Below are 17,500 nucleotides of genomic sequence, written 5' to 3' on the forward strand. Positions count from 1 at the left end.
TGTATATATGTCTGTGTGCGTGTGTGTGTGTGTGTCCAGAGTTCAGCTGAGACAGTGTCCTTCGCCCTGCCAGGCTAAGTAAACAGTCTTCCAGCCAACCCAGGTGGCCTTGCGTAGAATGGGAAGAACAGTCTCAACACAGTCGTTATCAGGGTGTTGTTGTTCAGCTCCAGCCTTGAGACCGCAGCTGGCGCCAAAGGGGTATCCGCATGAAGTGATGGTGGTTTTAACTTTACTGCGAACAACTCATATGAATTTCAAAGCTGTTCTAACAGTCCAACACTGGTCACTCAATCTCCCGTTGGGGAGCCGCGAGCTTCTCCATGATGTTATCAAACTTACGCTCCGTGATGTTGTCATTCTTGTGCTCAAAGAGCCGATTCTGAGAACTCACGACCGCAGTGAGCTTCTCCAAGATGTGATCCAATTTGCGCTCAGAGGTGTTATTCCGAGCGAGCCCCTCCAGATGTAATCCAGTTTGCACTCAGAGGTCTTGTTCTGAGTATTCACGGCAGCCGTGTGGTTCTCCAAGATCTTATCCGTGCTGCACTCAATGAGCCCATTTTGAGAAACTCGTGCCTCGTCCCATCGTTTCAATCCCAGCGGGCAGCTTGTGGGGGTTTGAACAGCCGGTTCCGCTTCCTTAATTCTTCGATAAGCCAGGGCCAAGCCAGCTCCGATCAGCAAGAACCCTGTTACCATGGTTCCGAATAGGTATTTTCACATGTATACATAGGTATACATGTGAACAAAGAATACCTTGTCTGTGTGTGTGTGTGTGTGTGTGTGTGTGTGTGTGTGTGGTGGGGGGGGGTCAAGATGTGACCCCTTGAAGACTCCCAAAGCTGGTGCCAGGAGTCTAGCGGTACATCTGAACAAAAGGCCCTTACACTCAAACAGATATACGTATGTCTGCTATACCATATATCAGCAAGAGAAGATACGACCTCTCCTAGGAGGTGTGTGATCCATGCCAGAACACTCTGAAGAGGAGTGAACGCACTCCCCTCTTCATGCTACACAGAGTTGTTACAGACCTCCTAGGATGAGACATTCTTTCATATGCCATCAACTATATACTTATAAACACAAATGATTACATGTTTCTCAATACAAATGACAATAATAAAATATAAACCCAACATGGACCATCCCAGCCTTGCCGCATTGGTCTATTTGATTCACCTTTTATTGTTTATTTTATTTTATTTTCACTTGCTAAATACGGGACAGACTTAACTGGGGAAAAGAAAAGGGAGAATGAAAGGGAAAATGTCTGTGAAGATTCTCAGTCATCCAGGTCATCGTAGTCAAAGGAGTTTGCAAAGAAAAGCGTCTGGACTTCTTTAAGTTGCTTGAAGACGTTTCACCTCTCATCCGAGAAGCTTCTTCAGTTCTAAGGTCAAATGGCCGAGAGTCCCAGATTTAAACCAGTTTTGAGTTCCCTCCCCAGACGCCTTAACGCCCACTCACATCCTGGGCCATCTGACCTCAGGAATTCACATGACAAGGTGGGGCCAGGTTTCACAATGGGCTCACCCGAAACCCTGGCTGATTAGGTCCCACACCCGCTTTCACACCTGGGCGCATGTGATTAGAGGATCACCAGGGGGTCCTTTGTCCCTCCTTGGGGGGATACTCCCACTGGGTTTAAATCTGGGACTCTCGGCCATTTGACCTTAGAACTGAAGAAGCTTCTCGGATGAGAGGTGAAACGTCTTCAAGCAACTTAAAGAAGTCCAGACGCTTTTCTTTGCAAACTCCTTTGACAATGAAAGGGAAAGAAAAACAGGAGGAAAGAGGAACGGTCATAGAGGGCAAAAGACAAAACAAACAGACAAAAAATATATATCAATCACCTGGATCACCTGTTGAGAAAGAAAAAGAGAAAACAAGCAAAAAAAAATATAAAAGAGAGAGCAATATAATAAACAACATCATCATCTGGATCCCGCATCAAGCTGGCACTTTTGACTGACTGGTGTCATGGCAGAGTGTATGACAACCAGATGTGAGCCAGTTCTGGCAGTGACGCCACTGTTTATGCGATGGCATGCCATATCTCGCCCGATTATGGTTTGATTTATGTGGCCCAGGCCCATAGAAAACAGGCCTGGCCGGGATCCGGTGTTCTGGGAATCCATCATACCCGGAAAAACATCCTACCCAATGTTTCTGCGCAGACGCGGCGCATGCGCACAAAACCAACGCCTAATTAACTTCTTTTTCTCTCATCCATCCGGAATACTTCTTAAGGTTATGGTTAGGGGTAGGGTTAGGTTTAGTCGCAACTCACCGTCAAATTATAATACGGGTAGGACGTTTTGTCAGAGTAGGATGGTTTCTCAGAACACCGGCATCAAGCTGGCACTTCTGACTGACTGGTGTCATGGCAGAGTGTATGTCAACCAGATGCGGGCAAGGTCTGGCAATGAGGCACTATTTATGTTCCTATTTTCCTATTTTAGTTAGAAGACCCAAATGCCATGTTGCAATACTATACTGCTATGGTAGCCAACATTTCAAATGCAGGTTTGACAGGTTTGTGAGTAGAGATGGACTGATCCAATATTGCGTATCGGTATCGGTCTGATACTGACCTAAATTACTGGATCGGATATTGGAGAGAAATAAAAAATGTAATCGATCCATTAAATATCAAGAAAGCACCTCACAAAACTTGCGACATGGCGTAACCCAGCTCATAACCTTAGCACATCGGAACAGTATGCATCACGTGATGGAGCGGCTGTGGCGTGCCAGACCTGTTGGTGGTCTGGTTGAGCATTTGGAGCCTCGCTACGAAACCGGCATTTCATCTCCGAGAAAGTTATCCCAGAGAGAAGTAAAGCAAGTGTGTAAGTTCATCTCTGAATGTTTGTAAACCATTCCCACGTTAAGCTTAACACCCAACATATAGAGCAACTGCCTCTTCTCTCTCCCTCCCTCTCCTATTGCTACTTCAGTCATGAAACTGATCAATGATCAGCTGATCGGCTTTTCTGTCGCCACTCTCGTCTCTCTTGTTTGTTTTTGGCCCACTTTGCACCAGAAAGAGGAAACCAGCAGCTGAACAAGAGCAGCACGTTTAAGCTTGATCAGCTGTTGCTAGAGTTTATTTAATTTATTAATTTATTTAGAATTTATTTAACTTTCTACACCAGGATCCTTTTCTACGTAGCTGACGGCTGGTAACTGTGCAGGGGCAGGTCTAGCAAAGTTTTGCCAGGGGGGGCAGGTAGGGCATTAACAGAGAAAAGGGGGCACAAAGACATACTTTTCTTTCTTATTCTCATTTAAAATGTCTAGCTTTTAATAAATAATTATCTGAATCTTACAACCAAAGTTTTAATCTGACATAAAATGTATAGAAATCCATTACTGTATATAGTAACTATTAAGTCTAATATACCCTAATAAGCTGTAGTACTTTTTCCTTTGGGAAGGTACCATCTGTGCAATCTGCAATTCTGTGCAAGAAAGATGTTGAATCTATATGAATATTGTGGAAAAATAATTGATTTCTGTGCATTTGTTTTACACATGCATTGAATTAAAGTAGATTATGTTGATTAAGCATCATGAGGTGGAGGGTGGGGGGTGGTTCCCTATTTTTCTTCTTTTTTGCTGGGAATTTGCAACCCTATTAGGTTGTTTAATATTTTTGCTAAGTACTCTTTAAAATACCAGAATAGGGAGGATGGTGTAGGTTTAAGTTTATTAGATTGATTGGTATTGCTAAACTATGAAATATTTTGTGCAGTGTATTTTTTGCATACAGGTATAACAGAATAGCTTTAGTGTTTTGTTTTTTAAAACTTGAGTATGAACCTATACAAAATGCAGCAAGACATTAAAAAACTGTTTTGTTGATTATAAAATGAACTATATCGGATTCATATCGGCAGATATCCAAATTTATGATATCGGTATCGGACATAAAAAAGTGGTATCGTGCCATCTCTATTTGTGAGGGTACACTTTATCCAAAACCTAGTGAGGGTTTACTCATCTTTGCCAGTGGGTGGCTGTAGCTCAGGTGGTAGAGCAGGTCACCTATTGATCGGAAGGTTAGTGGTTCGATCCCTGGCTTCTCCAGTCTGCATGTCGTGAGTGTGAATGTGTATGAATGTAGTTAGGGAACACTCAGTTAAGAAAAAGCATGTGGTTGGATCAATGTGGCATGTTGTATAGAGCACATTGAGTAATCTAGCAGAGTTGAAAAATGCTATATAAGAAACTGTCTGAACAGAGTTTTGTCATGTTACTTTTGCACTATTATGCACATGTTGTTATTACATGTCTTAATTAAGGTACACATTAGGCTGATATCTGGGGCCAGAGCTGAAACTGTTCTGGGCCAGCACAGGGCCACCAGTGTGTATGTAACTGGCCCGTGGCTGCACACAGCTTACACATGGCCCACATACCGCAAAAAATGACGGCCTTTTGGTGACCCAGACCAGGTTTGCCAGAGGCAATCCACACATGGGCCAGCAAAGGACCACCAGTGTGTCTGCAACTGGCTTTGTGCTGGCCCATGTGTGGGCCACCTTTGGCAAACCAGATCTGGTCCACCAAAGGGCCGTCATTCTTTGTAGTATGTGGGCCATGTGTAAGCACACTGTGTGGGCCAGATCCAGACCATATCAATTTTGCTATGTGGGATGACATTGCATGCCCATGTGGGGGTTCGAAACATGGCATATTGACATGAAGAAATATTTTTTAAACATCTCATATTGCCTTAATATTAAACCCATTAAGTATTTAATGGATGCAATATTAAGGTAATATGAGCATAATTTTGCAGGCAAAGTCCTTTAAGAATGTTATCTTTCACTTATCGATAACATTTGGTGCATTAATAAACAAAAATAAACCATCTAAAATGGCTACAAACTCTTAAGCAGCTAGAAACTGTTACGGGTCCGAAATTGAGGACGAGAGTAAAACAATGATGGTCCAAAAGAGGTCGATCAAACAATTGATTTTTAATGAATACACGCAGCGTGGGGAGACGTACACTGGAAACCATCAGTTGTAAATCCCCACCCAAAAATACACTTCAGATTGCTTTTATAACATCAGGGTATTATGACGCCCCCTCATGCGTTTACAAGCACATAATTTGCATCTTAAGAACATTATTTGCCTCTTCTACAGACACTGATCTATTCTAAGAGATAAATGCAGACACAGAAGTTCCCCTTTCTGGCATCCATCCAAATATGGTGATGATCTCAGGCCTTTGAGGTCCCCATGGACTTGTCCTCCTCTTTGCGTCACCTGTTGCTAGGCAAACTCAAATGCAACAAGAAGCTGAATACATTCAGGCCTTCACTCAGCCACTATTTTACTGTAGCAATATACTCAGCATATAAGCTTTTAAGATTATAGATTTAACTCAACGATTTAAAGTGGTTATAACTGCACCTGTAATAAACATGTTAATATTTGATTATGATAACCCCTGTAATACAAATTATAACATAATGCCAGCAACTTCAATAAATGCTTGGATGAAATGATAATTAATGCAATGATAAAGATGATGGTTATGTAAAATAATCCCTGTAATTCCACAAAACCTATAACTGACAAGAATGGGATCAAACTCCAGAAACTCATAACTTCAATGCCCAGACATCTTCAAACTGTTTTCAAAAGAAGAGAGGAAGCTACACCATGGTCAACATGCCAAACTGTTTTGAAACCTGTAGCAAACAAATTTGAAGTGAGCTAGTTTTGGGCATAACATTGGGCAAAATTCCTCTGTTTAAACATTTGTTATGTCATTTGTGTTCTATTGTGAATTCAATATTGGCTCATGTGATTTAAAATATTTTAGTTTTCACTTTATTCAAATCTAAAAAATGTCCCATTTTTTTTTCTGGAATTTGGGTTGTATACAGTATCTCAAAAAAGTGTTTACACCCCTCACATTTTTGTGAATATTTTATTATATCATTTCATGGGACAACATTGAAGATATGACACTTTGATACGATGTAAAGTAGTCAGTGTACAGCTTGTATAACAGTGTAAATTTGCTGTCACCTCAAAATAACTCAACATACAGCCATTAATGTTTAAGCCACTGGCCACAAAAGTGAGTACACTCCAAGTGGACATGTCCAAGCTGTGCCCAAACTGCCAATATTTTGTGGGGCCACCATTATTTTCAAACACTGCCTTAACTTTGTTGAGCATGGAGTTCACTAGAGTTTTACAGGTTGTCACTGGAATTCTCTTCCACTGCTCCATGATGACATCATGGTGGATGTGGACATGAGAGATCTTGCACTCCTTCACCTTCCATTTGAGGATGCCCCACAGATGCTCAATAGGGTTTAAGTCTGGAGACATGCTTGGCCAGTCAAGTGCCTTCACCCTCAGTTTATTTAGCAAAGCACTAGTCTTTTGGGGGTTGTTGTTTGGGATTGTCATCATGTAAGAATACTGCCCTGTGGCCCAGTTTCTGAAGTTAGAAATGTTAGAAAGAAGGTGATGTTATGAGTAGAAATGTAGAAAAAAATAAATTAGTTTCTCCTTTGTGTAATTAACGAATGTACTGAATTACTTTAATAAAGTGTTCTGTGTGATATGTGTAATACAAATTTTTTTTTGAGTAATCACCGAACACTGATGCAACTTGGACAAATATTTGACCACATGAAATGATTTGCACAAATGTAAAGTCTTTCTGTTGTTGTGTGTGCTCAGTGTTGGCGGAAACTCTCAAAGTGGAGTTAGTAAGAACCCAAAGAAAATTAATATGGAATCAAATCGATAAGAAATATCAATGATGGAAATGGAATTTCAAAATCCCTATAAATTCCCATCCCTAATCAGAGCTAAGAAAGATGTAATAAAGAAAGGGATGCCACAGAAGTACAGCTAGCTCCCCATACCTAAGGCCAGTGTCAGTAGCAGGGGAACAATGAGAACATTTCCACCATGCGGCAATACTGGAAGAACATACAAGAGAAGAATAGAATAGAATAATCCTTTAATTGTCTCACAAGGGTAAATTTTCATTATAACAGCAGCAAAAAAACAAATAAATAAAAGAACACAAAAAACCTCACAATGGTCACAGGCCTGTTTCATGCATTTATTTCTTAAAATAATTCAGTTAAAGCATGGTTAAAAACCGATGGCTGACTTTCATTGGTTAAGATTTATAGAATTGTTATTTATTATTACTTTTGTCAGATAAAAGTTATTTCTGTGACCATTGTGAGTTTTTCTTTCATTGATCGAAGGGTACCAACAATTTTGTCCACGTCTGTTTATATCCGTTAGTATTTATTTATTGTTTGGTATGAGGGAATTCTGACCACACTCTAAGCCAGTTGTTGGCGTTAAAGAAACACATTGTTGTTTGCAACCACCTTCTCAGTTATGCCCCATTCTTCTGTGATTTGCTTAAGTGCTGAGCTGATATTATCTGCTGTATGCTGCCCATGCAGGTTTTTAGGACAAATTTTCTCATTTGCCAGTTTTCAATGAGATGACATGTTAACAGTCAAATATGTCTCTGTGGACACTGGGGTCCACAATTCAGTGGTAAGTACAACACTAGAAGCATTTTGCAAAGATGCTCTTACTTTGCCTTTACATTCATCAAACAAATTTACAAGATGAGTCTCTGTCAGTGTTTTTCTTCCTGGGAGTCAAGAGCTCTCACAAATCCCTGGAAACCTTGGTCCTCAACTATGGACAGAGGCTGGAGGTCCTTCACAATCATCTCTACAAGGCATCTTGTAAGTGTTGCTGCTCTTGGGAAATCATCTACAAAGAAAATAAAATACACAGGACAAAACAAAAGATGGGGTATACTGCACTGAATGTTTAATCTTTTTAGTGTCATTGTGGAATAAATGACAAACATAGAACATGTTCTGTTGCACTGTGAAAATTATCAGGAAGAAAGAAGCCATATGATTCAAAACCAGGGGAAATACAAGATTAAGCAAGGTCCAGCTGGATAACCACTACAATCAACATGAACACTGGTGTACCACAGGGCTGTGAAATGAGCCCTTTCCTTTACTCCCTCTTCACCCATGACTGCAGACCTGCTGATGGTTCCAACATCATCATTAACTTTGCAGATGACACCGTGGTGATTGGCCTCATCAACGACAACGATGAGGAAGCGGTGTCTGAAAAGGGCTGGGAAAATCATCAAAGACCCCAGTCACCCATCACATGGACTCTTCAACCTCCTGCCCTCTGGGAGGCACTACAGGAGCCTCCGGACTAAGACCACCAGGTACCAGAACAGCTTCTTCCCCACAGCTGTCGGACTCCTGAACTCTGCCTCCTGACATCTGACTCACATTAGACACATGGACTGGAGATACAAACACCCACAACCACCTACACACACACAATGGACAACTGTACCCTCATACACACAATAATAACATGGACTGAACCACCATTCACAACCACTAGCACTTTATATAGCCTCTGTAGAAATTATCCACATATCTCACTTATCTTAGCTGCACTACTGTATAATTCTGTGTAAATAATCATTCTGTACATACGATAATTTTAATTTGTCTTGATGCATTCTCAATCATCCAGGAAAGTAAATCTCCAAAAGTTGAATCTGTTCATCTGGACGTAGCGTTTTGTGGGAGAAACGTTTCGTCACTCATCCAAGTGACTTCTTCAGTCTCAGCTGACTGCAGGTTTCCCCAAACCTTATAAACAGTACATTTGCATAATGACTCAGTCATTATGCAAATGTACTGTTTATAAGGTACATTTGCAGTACATTTGCATAATGACTGAGTCATTATGCAAATGTACTGTTTATAAGGTTTGGGGAAACCTGCAGTCAGCTGAGACTGAAGAAGTCACTTGGATGAGTGACGAAACGTTTCTCCCACAAAACGCTACGTCCAGATGAACAGATTCAACTTTTGGAGATAATTTTAATTCTACAACTGTTTATTACTTGCATAGTTCACATTTCTGTATAGCTGTATATCTCATATGTCTGTATAGTCTTTCATATTTATATCCTGTTCATATCCTGTACATAGCTTGTACTCACTACAGCCTGTACACACTTATAGTTATAGCATATTCATAACATACCTTCATACTGTGTACATTATAACATAATAGACCCATTTCTGTAATATATTTACATATCTATATTATTGCTAATATATATTTGTAATGTATCTATATCATGGCTAAGGCACTTCTGGATGGATGCAAACTGCATTTCGTTGCCTTGTACCTGTGACATGTGCAATGACAATAAAGTTGAATTCTATTCTATTCTACTATTTGGGATGAGCGAATCATGACCAGACTCCAAACCAGTTGGTGGCGGTATTGCACCACATCGTTGTTTGCCAACGTTTGTTGCCAACCGCCGACAAACCACAAAGACAAAGAAGACGTAGTGCGCGTGCCCGCCCAGGAGTAGGCTTTGAGAAGAAAGAGTGTAACCATCGTCATCATACTTGTCATCTTCCACGGAGAGTTTTAGGATTTTTTCAAGCCGGCTAAGGCAGATATAGTGTGGCTGTGCTGAGCTTCCTTACTGCTACCCCTCTGGTCTCCGGCAGATCACGTTTCTGTTTCTCATGCGTGATTGGAAAGATAAACACACTCGTAGCTCGGGCAGCTTGGTCTCTCTGCAAGGTAGCCATTAACATACTGGGAGGTGAGTGAGCCAGCTGTCTTTACAAGTCCTAGTCCAACTACAAAGCCGGTGTTCTGACAAAACGTCCTACCTTGTCAAAACATCCTACCGTAGCGCTACCGTAGCGTAAATTTATGGTCTTGTCTATCAATCCGTGCTACCTTATCAGAATATGCTACCTTACGTGGTTAATGGCTGCATCGTACATATCTATAGGTAGGACGTTCAGATGGACAAATCACACTTAAAAACTTGGATTTATTTCGCTAGGATGTTCAGAACATGCTTCCAGCTTGGATTTATTTAGGTAGCATGTTCAGATGGCCAAATCACACTATCAAAACATGCTTCCTGCATAGTTTTATTTAGGTAGCATGTTCAGATGGCCAAATCACACTATCAAAACGTGCCTCCAGCACACAATCATCTAATGTTGACAAAGAATGCAAAGAGACATGGAGGGGAAAAGACAGCTGTTTTTATTAGAAGTTATGTGTTTTCCTTACATTTTTTGCATTTATATTCTTGGTTGCTGTCTTTATATTTTGCACATGCAAAATGTGCCCATCTTTGGCAAGATTCACACTGCACCTGGAAAGGAAAAATATATAGCTCATATTTATGTTTGGTGAATACTATTAGTCAACATTTTAAACATGATTAGCAAGTAATGATACTAAGACTTATGTTTTTCTTTTGTTTTGTTTTGTTTTACCATTTCAATCATGCTGCGGTCAGCGTCAGCATCTAACATAGAGCAAACAATGCAGTAATCCTCAGCGTTCTCTGAAACACATTCATGGTTAGGTTTTAATCAAACATTATTTATTGATTAATTAAAAAATAATAGTAAATTTTTTCCACAAATACTTCATGGCAAATTAGTCCCCTGAATTTTTTAAATTAGACTTAAAGATGGGTACTGTACTGTTTAAAAAGCACTATTTAAATTGGAAGTACACACTCTAACGTGATAAGGACTTTACTGGACTTACCTCGATGTTCAAGCAGGGTGCAAGCTATCTGCATTCGCTCCAGCACAACTGCTTCTGTAGTGGTTAATACTTCACTGACCTCTCCAAAAGCAAGGTAGTGTTCTGCAAACTGTGAGATTTCTCATTATTATAATGTAAAGTCCTAATTGTAGCTAACAATAAATGGAATCATTTGAATAAGGGTTACCTTTAACAGCAAAACTCCGCAACTGCTGGAATCCTGTTGCTTGTTGTGTTGCATAGTCTGTAACTGCCACTCCATGGTGTCTTCATGCCCTCTCATCCTCAGAAAATTCCTAGTTGAACAAAAATGTTTGTAATGAAACAAGAAATGTTTTATGTTTAATACCTGAACATAAAACATACAAGAATAATACCTCAGTATCATACATACCTCCAGTTGCGCAGAATTTTCCTGTCATAAACACCTTCATTCCCCATGGGGTCTATGAGCAGTATTTTCTGTGCAGAAATGTTGACAATCTAAAGAAAAAGTTAATAAATTAAAAATTACAATAGCTTTTGCCACTGAAAACCTATTTAAAATTAACACTTTGAGCAAGAAACTGCTTCACAACAAATTACGCAAATTATTAACTAAATGAACACATACCACAAGAATCCAGTGTGTACCAAAGTTCACAGGGCACAGCCACATGTCTTCAACTGGGAACTTCATCTGTGGGATTGGAAGTGCAGAGTAATTTCGATTTACTTAGGTACCATGCGTCTAAGGGTGTTTTCAAATGTAGTGTTTTTTAAAGGAACTGAACTCTGTCCTCAAAAATAGAAATGAGTCAACTTTTTGGACCACTTCTTAACTTTCAACTTACCTTGGTGAGGCATCTGAACACGCCATAGCCTCTTTACTAAAAGAAAAATATGATAAGTTAGCTCAGGCATGCATGAGATTTTTAGTGGATAAGCTGGGTAAAGGCCAATGGGCCACAACAGGAAAAAAGTCAACACAATAAACATGCATTTTCATGCAGAGAAATAGGAAAGGTACAGCGGGTGGGCAAAAGAGAAAATTACTGACAGGCAGATCCATTTCTAGACTTCCACAAGCTCAGTGCATGTTGCATGTTTCTTTACATCCAATATGAGTTGAAGACTGCAAAATGCAAACAAAGTCATGCAATGATCAATCATGTTGCAACGCCAAACTGGCAACAAATGACCAACAGGTCAAAAAGAGTTGTTCACTATGCCACCTTCATTTTCTAAGCTTTGTGTCCGGGAGGGAAGTTCTTGTTCACGCGTTTCGGGTCCTGGAACAGAATTAAACTCCTTGTGGGAGCAACAACTTTTGTCAGCCGTTTTGGGTGCATAATGAATAATAGAGGGTAGGGCTGCCACGATTAGTCGACTAGTCACGATTACGTCGACTATTAAAATCGTCGACGACTAATTTAATAGTCGACGCGTCGTTTGAAGCTTTGTAAGATCCCAAAAGACGCAGGAATAAGTAGTAGTATTTAAGAGTGTAATAACGGACTGAAACAGAAGATGGCAGCACTGCATGTACAAGGATGCCAGCTGCCGTTAAACCCCGAAGAAGAAGAAACTGTGTTCCAGAATTCATAGCGCGGCCCAGCGCAGTTGTCAACAATGGCGGCAGCTAGTTAGTTTTAATATTACAATTATTATTCTTTCTGGGTCACAAAATAAACGTTTAACATATTTTCAGGTGTACATTTTACGTCCAATGGATGCATGATCTGATTAGTCGACTAATCGCAAAAATAATCGGTGACTAGTCGACTATCAAAATAATCGTTTGTGGCAGCCCTAATAGAGGGTCTGGTATCCTCTGGACTTTGCTGGCACTGAGGGTCAGCAGGAGGATGGCAGGGGGGCATCTTCAGGTCTGTGCTGCTGTTCACTGTCTGACTGTGAGTTGGGTATTTTTCATTGTCACTGACATTTACATGGTGGCTTCTTCTGTACGGCTTGATATGGTCAATGCTGTAGTTAGGGCTGTGCGATATGACCAAAATCTCATATCCCGATATTAAGACATCTATCGTCCGATAACGATATAAATCACAAATATGTAACATTTTCTGTAAATTCTGTGAATGTCAGGTAGCTCGACTTGCGTGAAGTGTTTCCAGCTGGGCGTCGCGTACCTGGAGTCGAGTGTTTTAACTGATGCATGAAACGATACATTTTTAGACATGGGTTGTAACGGCCGCCGTTTTCTTTGTGAGTATTTATTACACAGCGTGCTGCGGGAAAAACCTGTTCTAACGTTTGAGTCTAAGGTTTATTTTTTAGCACCTGACGGCTCTTTTTTTGCTTCTCATCCGTAAATACTCTGCATCTTTCACGTGATTCAGTTTATTTTGAAAAGTCTCAACAGGATCTTGAGCTTTATTGTGAAAGGTTTATGTGGAAAATAAACAAGCGGACACGAGGTGGATTTACCGTCGTTGTTGCTAACGACAACGCATAAAAACAAGCGCTTGTCCGTCTGTAATGTGGTTATATTAAACATAAGAGAAAGAGAGAACTTTAGGAAATTAATATAGCCACTACAGTGACCATCAAAATAATGAAAAAATATTGCCGTAAACAGTTTATTTTGCGACACCACGAAACAAACGATAGCGTAAAATGAAACGATAGACGTTTTTCTATCGTCATCCGATATATATCGTTATATCGAACAGCCCTAGCTGTAGTGGTTTTTTAAAGTTGCTCCTTCCGTGTTTTTTAATCTCACACATTTGCCAGCGATGTCTTGAATGGTGTAGGGTCCTGAGAATCTGGATCAAACCTTCCTCCCTTCCTTCTACGTTTCCTCATGTTCAAGAGAAGAACTTCATCTCCAACGCTGTACACAAGGTTTCTGTACTTCTTCTGGACTCGTCTAGGCTTCCTTTTGTAAGTCTTGGGACTTTGCCATATTTTCATCTACAGTTTTCTTAACTTGCTCTTGTGCGTCTCTTGTAGAAGATACAAAGTCACCGTAACTCGACTCCTCAGGGAGAATGATGGAGGACAGCTAAAATCTTCACATTTTAAATTACAATTAAAGTTAGAATGGCAAATAATGCATGTGAAACATGAACTGAAAATTCTAATTATAATAAGTCATGTTTAAAAGTAAATATACTATTATAAAGCTTTGAGCAGAGAAAGCCACAAAGATAGACTCATATCATTTTTTGTATAGTCATTTTTCCCCTTGATACACTTCCATAGGTGAACACATTATACTTAAAGGTCTCCTCAACATTTATTACTTTACATAAAGATACAAACATAAAGAAGTAACTAGTCACTTACTTTGTCTTTTAAATGTATCTTGCATATAGAAGTTAAGCAGAGAAGATTAAAGCTGCAGCCAATGTCAGTATGCACAATTTCCAGTTAAGATTACATTTAATTTATGCATTATCATAGTTGTTGCATAAATAGAATTCCTTAATAACACTTACTGGGACTTCAACAGGAACTTCAGAAGGATACGTAGCTTCTCTCCCATACATTAAACGGAATGGTGTGTATTTGGTTGTGGTGTGGACCTTGGACCTCAAACAAAACAGTGTAGCATCCAGATACACATCCCAGTCATTCTGTTGACTGTTGACTAATTTTCTCAGGGCTCTACATGTGGACATAAAAAAACCACAATAGTGACAGTGTCTTAAAAGCAAATGAAATGTTACATACAAATAAAACATACCTGTTTATGTTGTCATTTGTCTTTTTCGTCTAGGCCATTTGTCTGAGGGTGATACGCTGCTGTGACACTTCTTTCTATTTTCATTAAGCTGCAAAGTCTTGAGTTGAACTTCAAAGAAAAAAGAAAATTGTTTTTTAAAAACAATCACACAAAACCTTTGGCCTGGCAGCTACTTGGCACACTGTGGCCAAGTATTTACCTAAAGAGGTATGGAAAAGTAAACTTAACACTTACCTCGTTAACAAATTCTCTTCCTTGGTCGGATAAAATTCGTTTTGGGCAGCCATGTCTATATATGAGTGAGCACAACTGATGAGCTACCTCAGCAGCACTTTTGCTTTTTAATGGAAAAGCCTCAACCCATTTTGAAAAATAGTCCGTTGCAGTCATAATGTACTGGAAGCCACTAGACGTTTTTGGAAGTGGTCCAGTTAGATCTATTCCGATTAGCTCCCAGACATGTGACACCTGTCAATGATAAAAGAATCACATTAATACATAATATACATGATAACATTACTATTTTCTACTAAAATGCTACTGATATTTACCTTTATACACTGCAGTGGTTGCACAGCAGCCAATGGTTTTCCCATTTTTTGACACTGGTCACAAGCCAGGACCTTAAACATATTGAACGATCTTTATATTATCCAACAATCGCAATTAAACAACAAAATTGCAAATGTTCTATAAAAATACTCGATCAAGTGGCGAAACAGTGTTAATTACTGTACATCATCCTGAAATCTGGTACAGGTCTTCAGGATAACTATGCATTCTATTGGAGCACTGTTAACATACTATATATAAATAACAACTTTAAAAATACTTACCCAATTCCCAATGTCAACCCGACATGCCATACCAGTAAAATCTGGAACAAATTGCAGTTCGAGTCTTGAGTATGCCAGTGTGTCCACCGATGGGACTTGAATGAAACTCTTGGAATAGTCCCATGGCTTCTTCTTTTGTTTTTATCACTCTCCTGTTTCCAAACAAGAGCACTCCGCCGATATTTAAAAAATGTAAATTAATTATAACATGTATTTAACCGATAATTACATTTAGTTATTTATTTACATTACAATACTGACCCTTCAGCCTGAATTTTGCGGCGTATCTCCTAAGGGTTTGCCTCTGGGACTTATCGTATTCAGATGGGTAGGACCCAAAAGACAGAAACATGAGCAGTTCCTCGTATTTGTTCTCCATAACTAAGGAGAAAATCGGACAATTTCAACATGGCTTCGGAATCCATACAGTAAAGAAAACGACTACACAACGTTACCACGCAATTAACAAGTATGTGGTGCAATAGTACTTTCTTCGGCATAACAACGGCGCGTTTATTCAACATAACAACGGAGCGTGGTGTCCAGTAACTGCAGGAGGACTAAATTAAATTGGGAAGGTTTGCAGAAGTTTAAAAGCACAAAATAAACACTTGAAATATGACTTCGAGTGAGCAGCTTAAGGTAAACAATTATCATCTGTATTAAAGAAGTAAAACTTATAATACAAACCTTTTTTCGAAAGCAACGAGATCGGCACAAGATCGGGGTAGGATGAAATAATAGGTGTGTACTATTTACACCGGAAACATGGCCGTTTTGAATTGTACGCATGCGCAGTAACAACAAGTAGGGCAGCTTGATGGGTAGGACGTTTTGTCAGAACACCGGCCTTCTCCGCTGGGGGATCTTTATTTCGGGTTATTCTGAGAGGGGATCCAGAGTGAGTACGTTATAATTATATTGGTTGCCTAACTCGATAACTGTCTACAGAGTTTCTCTCTCTTAGCTAATTTTGTTTTCGTCTGTACGTTCTGTTCAGCCTCTGTCATTTTGTCTGCCTGGAACTTCCAGTAGTTCAGGACCTTATTTTTTTTAATCATTTGTGTTCAGCTATTTGTTTTCCTTCATATGAAGATGTTGTACTGAGTATTATGATTTGATGAGGTGGATAGAATACAACAGATTCCACAATAACAGAATCACCAACCAGTAATGTGTCTTTTAAGATGGCGCCGTTCTGGCGGCAGGCTGTTGTAGCAGCTCCCTGTATTCTTTATTTTTGTTCCTACTATGTTTTTTGAATTATTTTGTTTTGAATTATTTTGTTTTTGATACCTTTAGCTCTATATTTATCTTTTTATATAATAATTTATCCATCATAACTCTGTTTCTACACTCAGTGATTGCATGTTGTTTGTTGTATATTTCCTGCTATGACAACTTAGTTTTCCTCTGGGATTAATAAGGTTTTTCTAATTCTGATATTGGTGCTGAACCTACGAGGCACAATAATGCTACACAATACAATGGTCTGCAGTAGTGCCCTACAATAAATTTAAATGGATTAAAAAACAAAACTCTTTTTGCTGTCACAGGCGACTGGCAGGAGGCGAAGAGTCTGCTGGAGGAGCAGCTCAGCAGCTGTAGTAAGAAACATCGGTTCTTCATCAAAGGTGACAAAGAAAAATCGGCAACATTATTCTACAGACATTAATCTGTAATTATTATGATTATTATTAATAATAATAACATCTAATTCTGTACACACTGACATTTTGCCTGTTTATCCCAAATGAGAGACAAATCACTGCTGAAGAAAAATAATGTTCTGAACCTGCTTACATTAAATCAATGGATGGATGAAATTAGCCGTTTTTAACCGTCCCAAAAATAAGCTTCTCAAGGATCAGTTTTTGATCCTGTATTTTTTTTTTAACCTTTACACACTCTACATGTTGCTATCATAAAGTATCTAATAATATGTTCTAGTGTTGCACATGATACATTTTTCACAGCTGATACACAGTTGTGCTCTATTCCCTCTGATAATCTCTGATAGTGTATTTTGTAAATAGTATTACATCCTCTGCACACTTTGGCTGCTCTGAAAAAGAAGGCAACAAACCAGAGAAGTTTGACTTCCTGGAAGAACTTATAAGTACACCTACACTGAAGATATCTTCTTTTGACCTGGACAAGAAAAAGCCCTCTGTAAAGTTATGAAATCTTAGTAAATGAGGAAAACAGGAACAGCTCTGTAGCCAGGCTGACTAAGCCACCGGTCAAATGTTTGGACATACCTTCTCATAGGGCTGTGCGATATGACCAAAATCTC

General features: G+C 39.5%; 1 protein-coding gene across 5 annotated transcripts in view; it reads left to right on the forward strand.

Annotated features, from left to right (window-relative positions):
• Nucleotides 1-9,407: 9,407 nt before the first annotated feature.
• Nucleotides 9,408-17,500, forward strand: part of LOC100709547 (zinc finger protein 665) — a 54,546-nt gene continuing 46,453 nt past the window's right edge. For 2 of the 5 annotated variants that reach the window (XM_019351348.2, XM_019351349.2), the window contains exon 1: nucleotides 15,899-16,105. In XM_019351348.2, the coding sequence (XP_019206893.1) occupies nucleotides 16,025-16,105 (81 nt within the window). In that variant the 5' untranslated portion in view covers nucleotides 15,899-16,024. Of the gene's footprint in view, nucleotides 9,701-15,898; nucleotides 16,106-16,760; nucleotides 16,839-17,500 lie in introns of those variants that run through there. The other 3 variants (XM_025900639.1, XM_019351364.2, XM_025900618.1) reach the window with 3 other exon arrangements.

The sequence above is a fragment of the Oreochromis niloticus genome, linkage group LG3 (assembly GCF_001858045.2).
Source record: "Oreochromis niloticus isolate F11D_XX linkage group LG3, O_niloticus_UMD_NMBU, whole genome shotgun sequence".
NCBI classification, from domain to species: Eukaryota; Metazoa; Chordata; class Actinopteri; order Cichliformes; family Cichlidae; genus Oreochromis; species Oreochromis niloticus.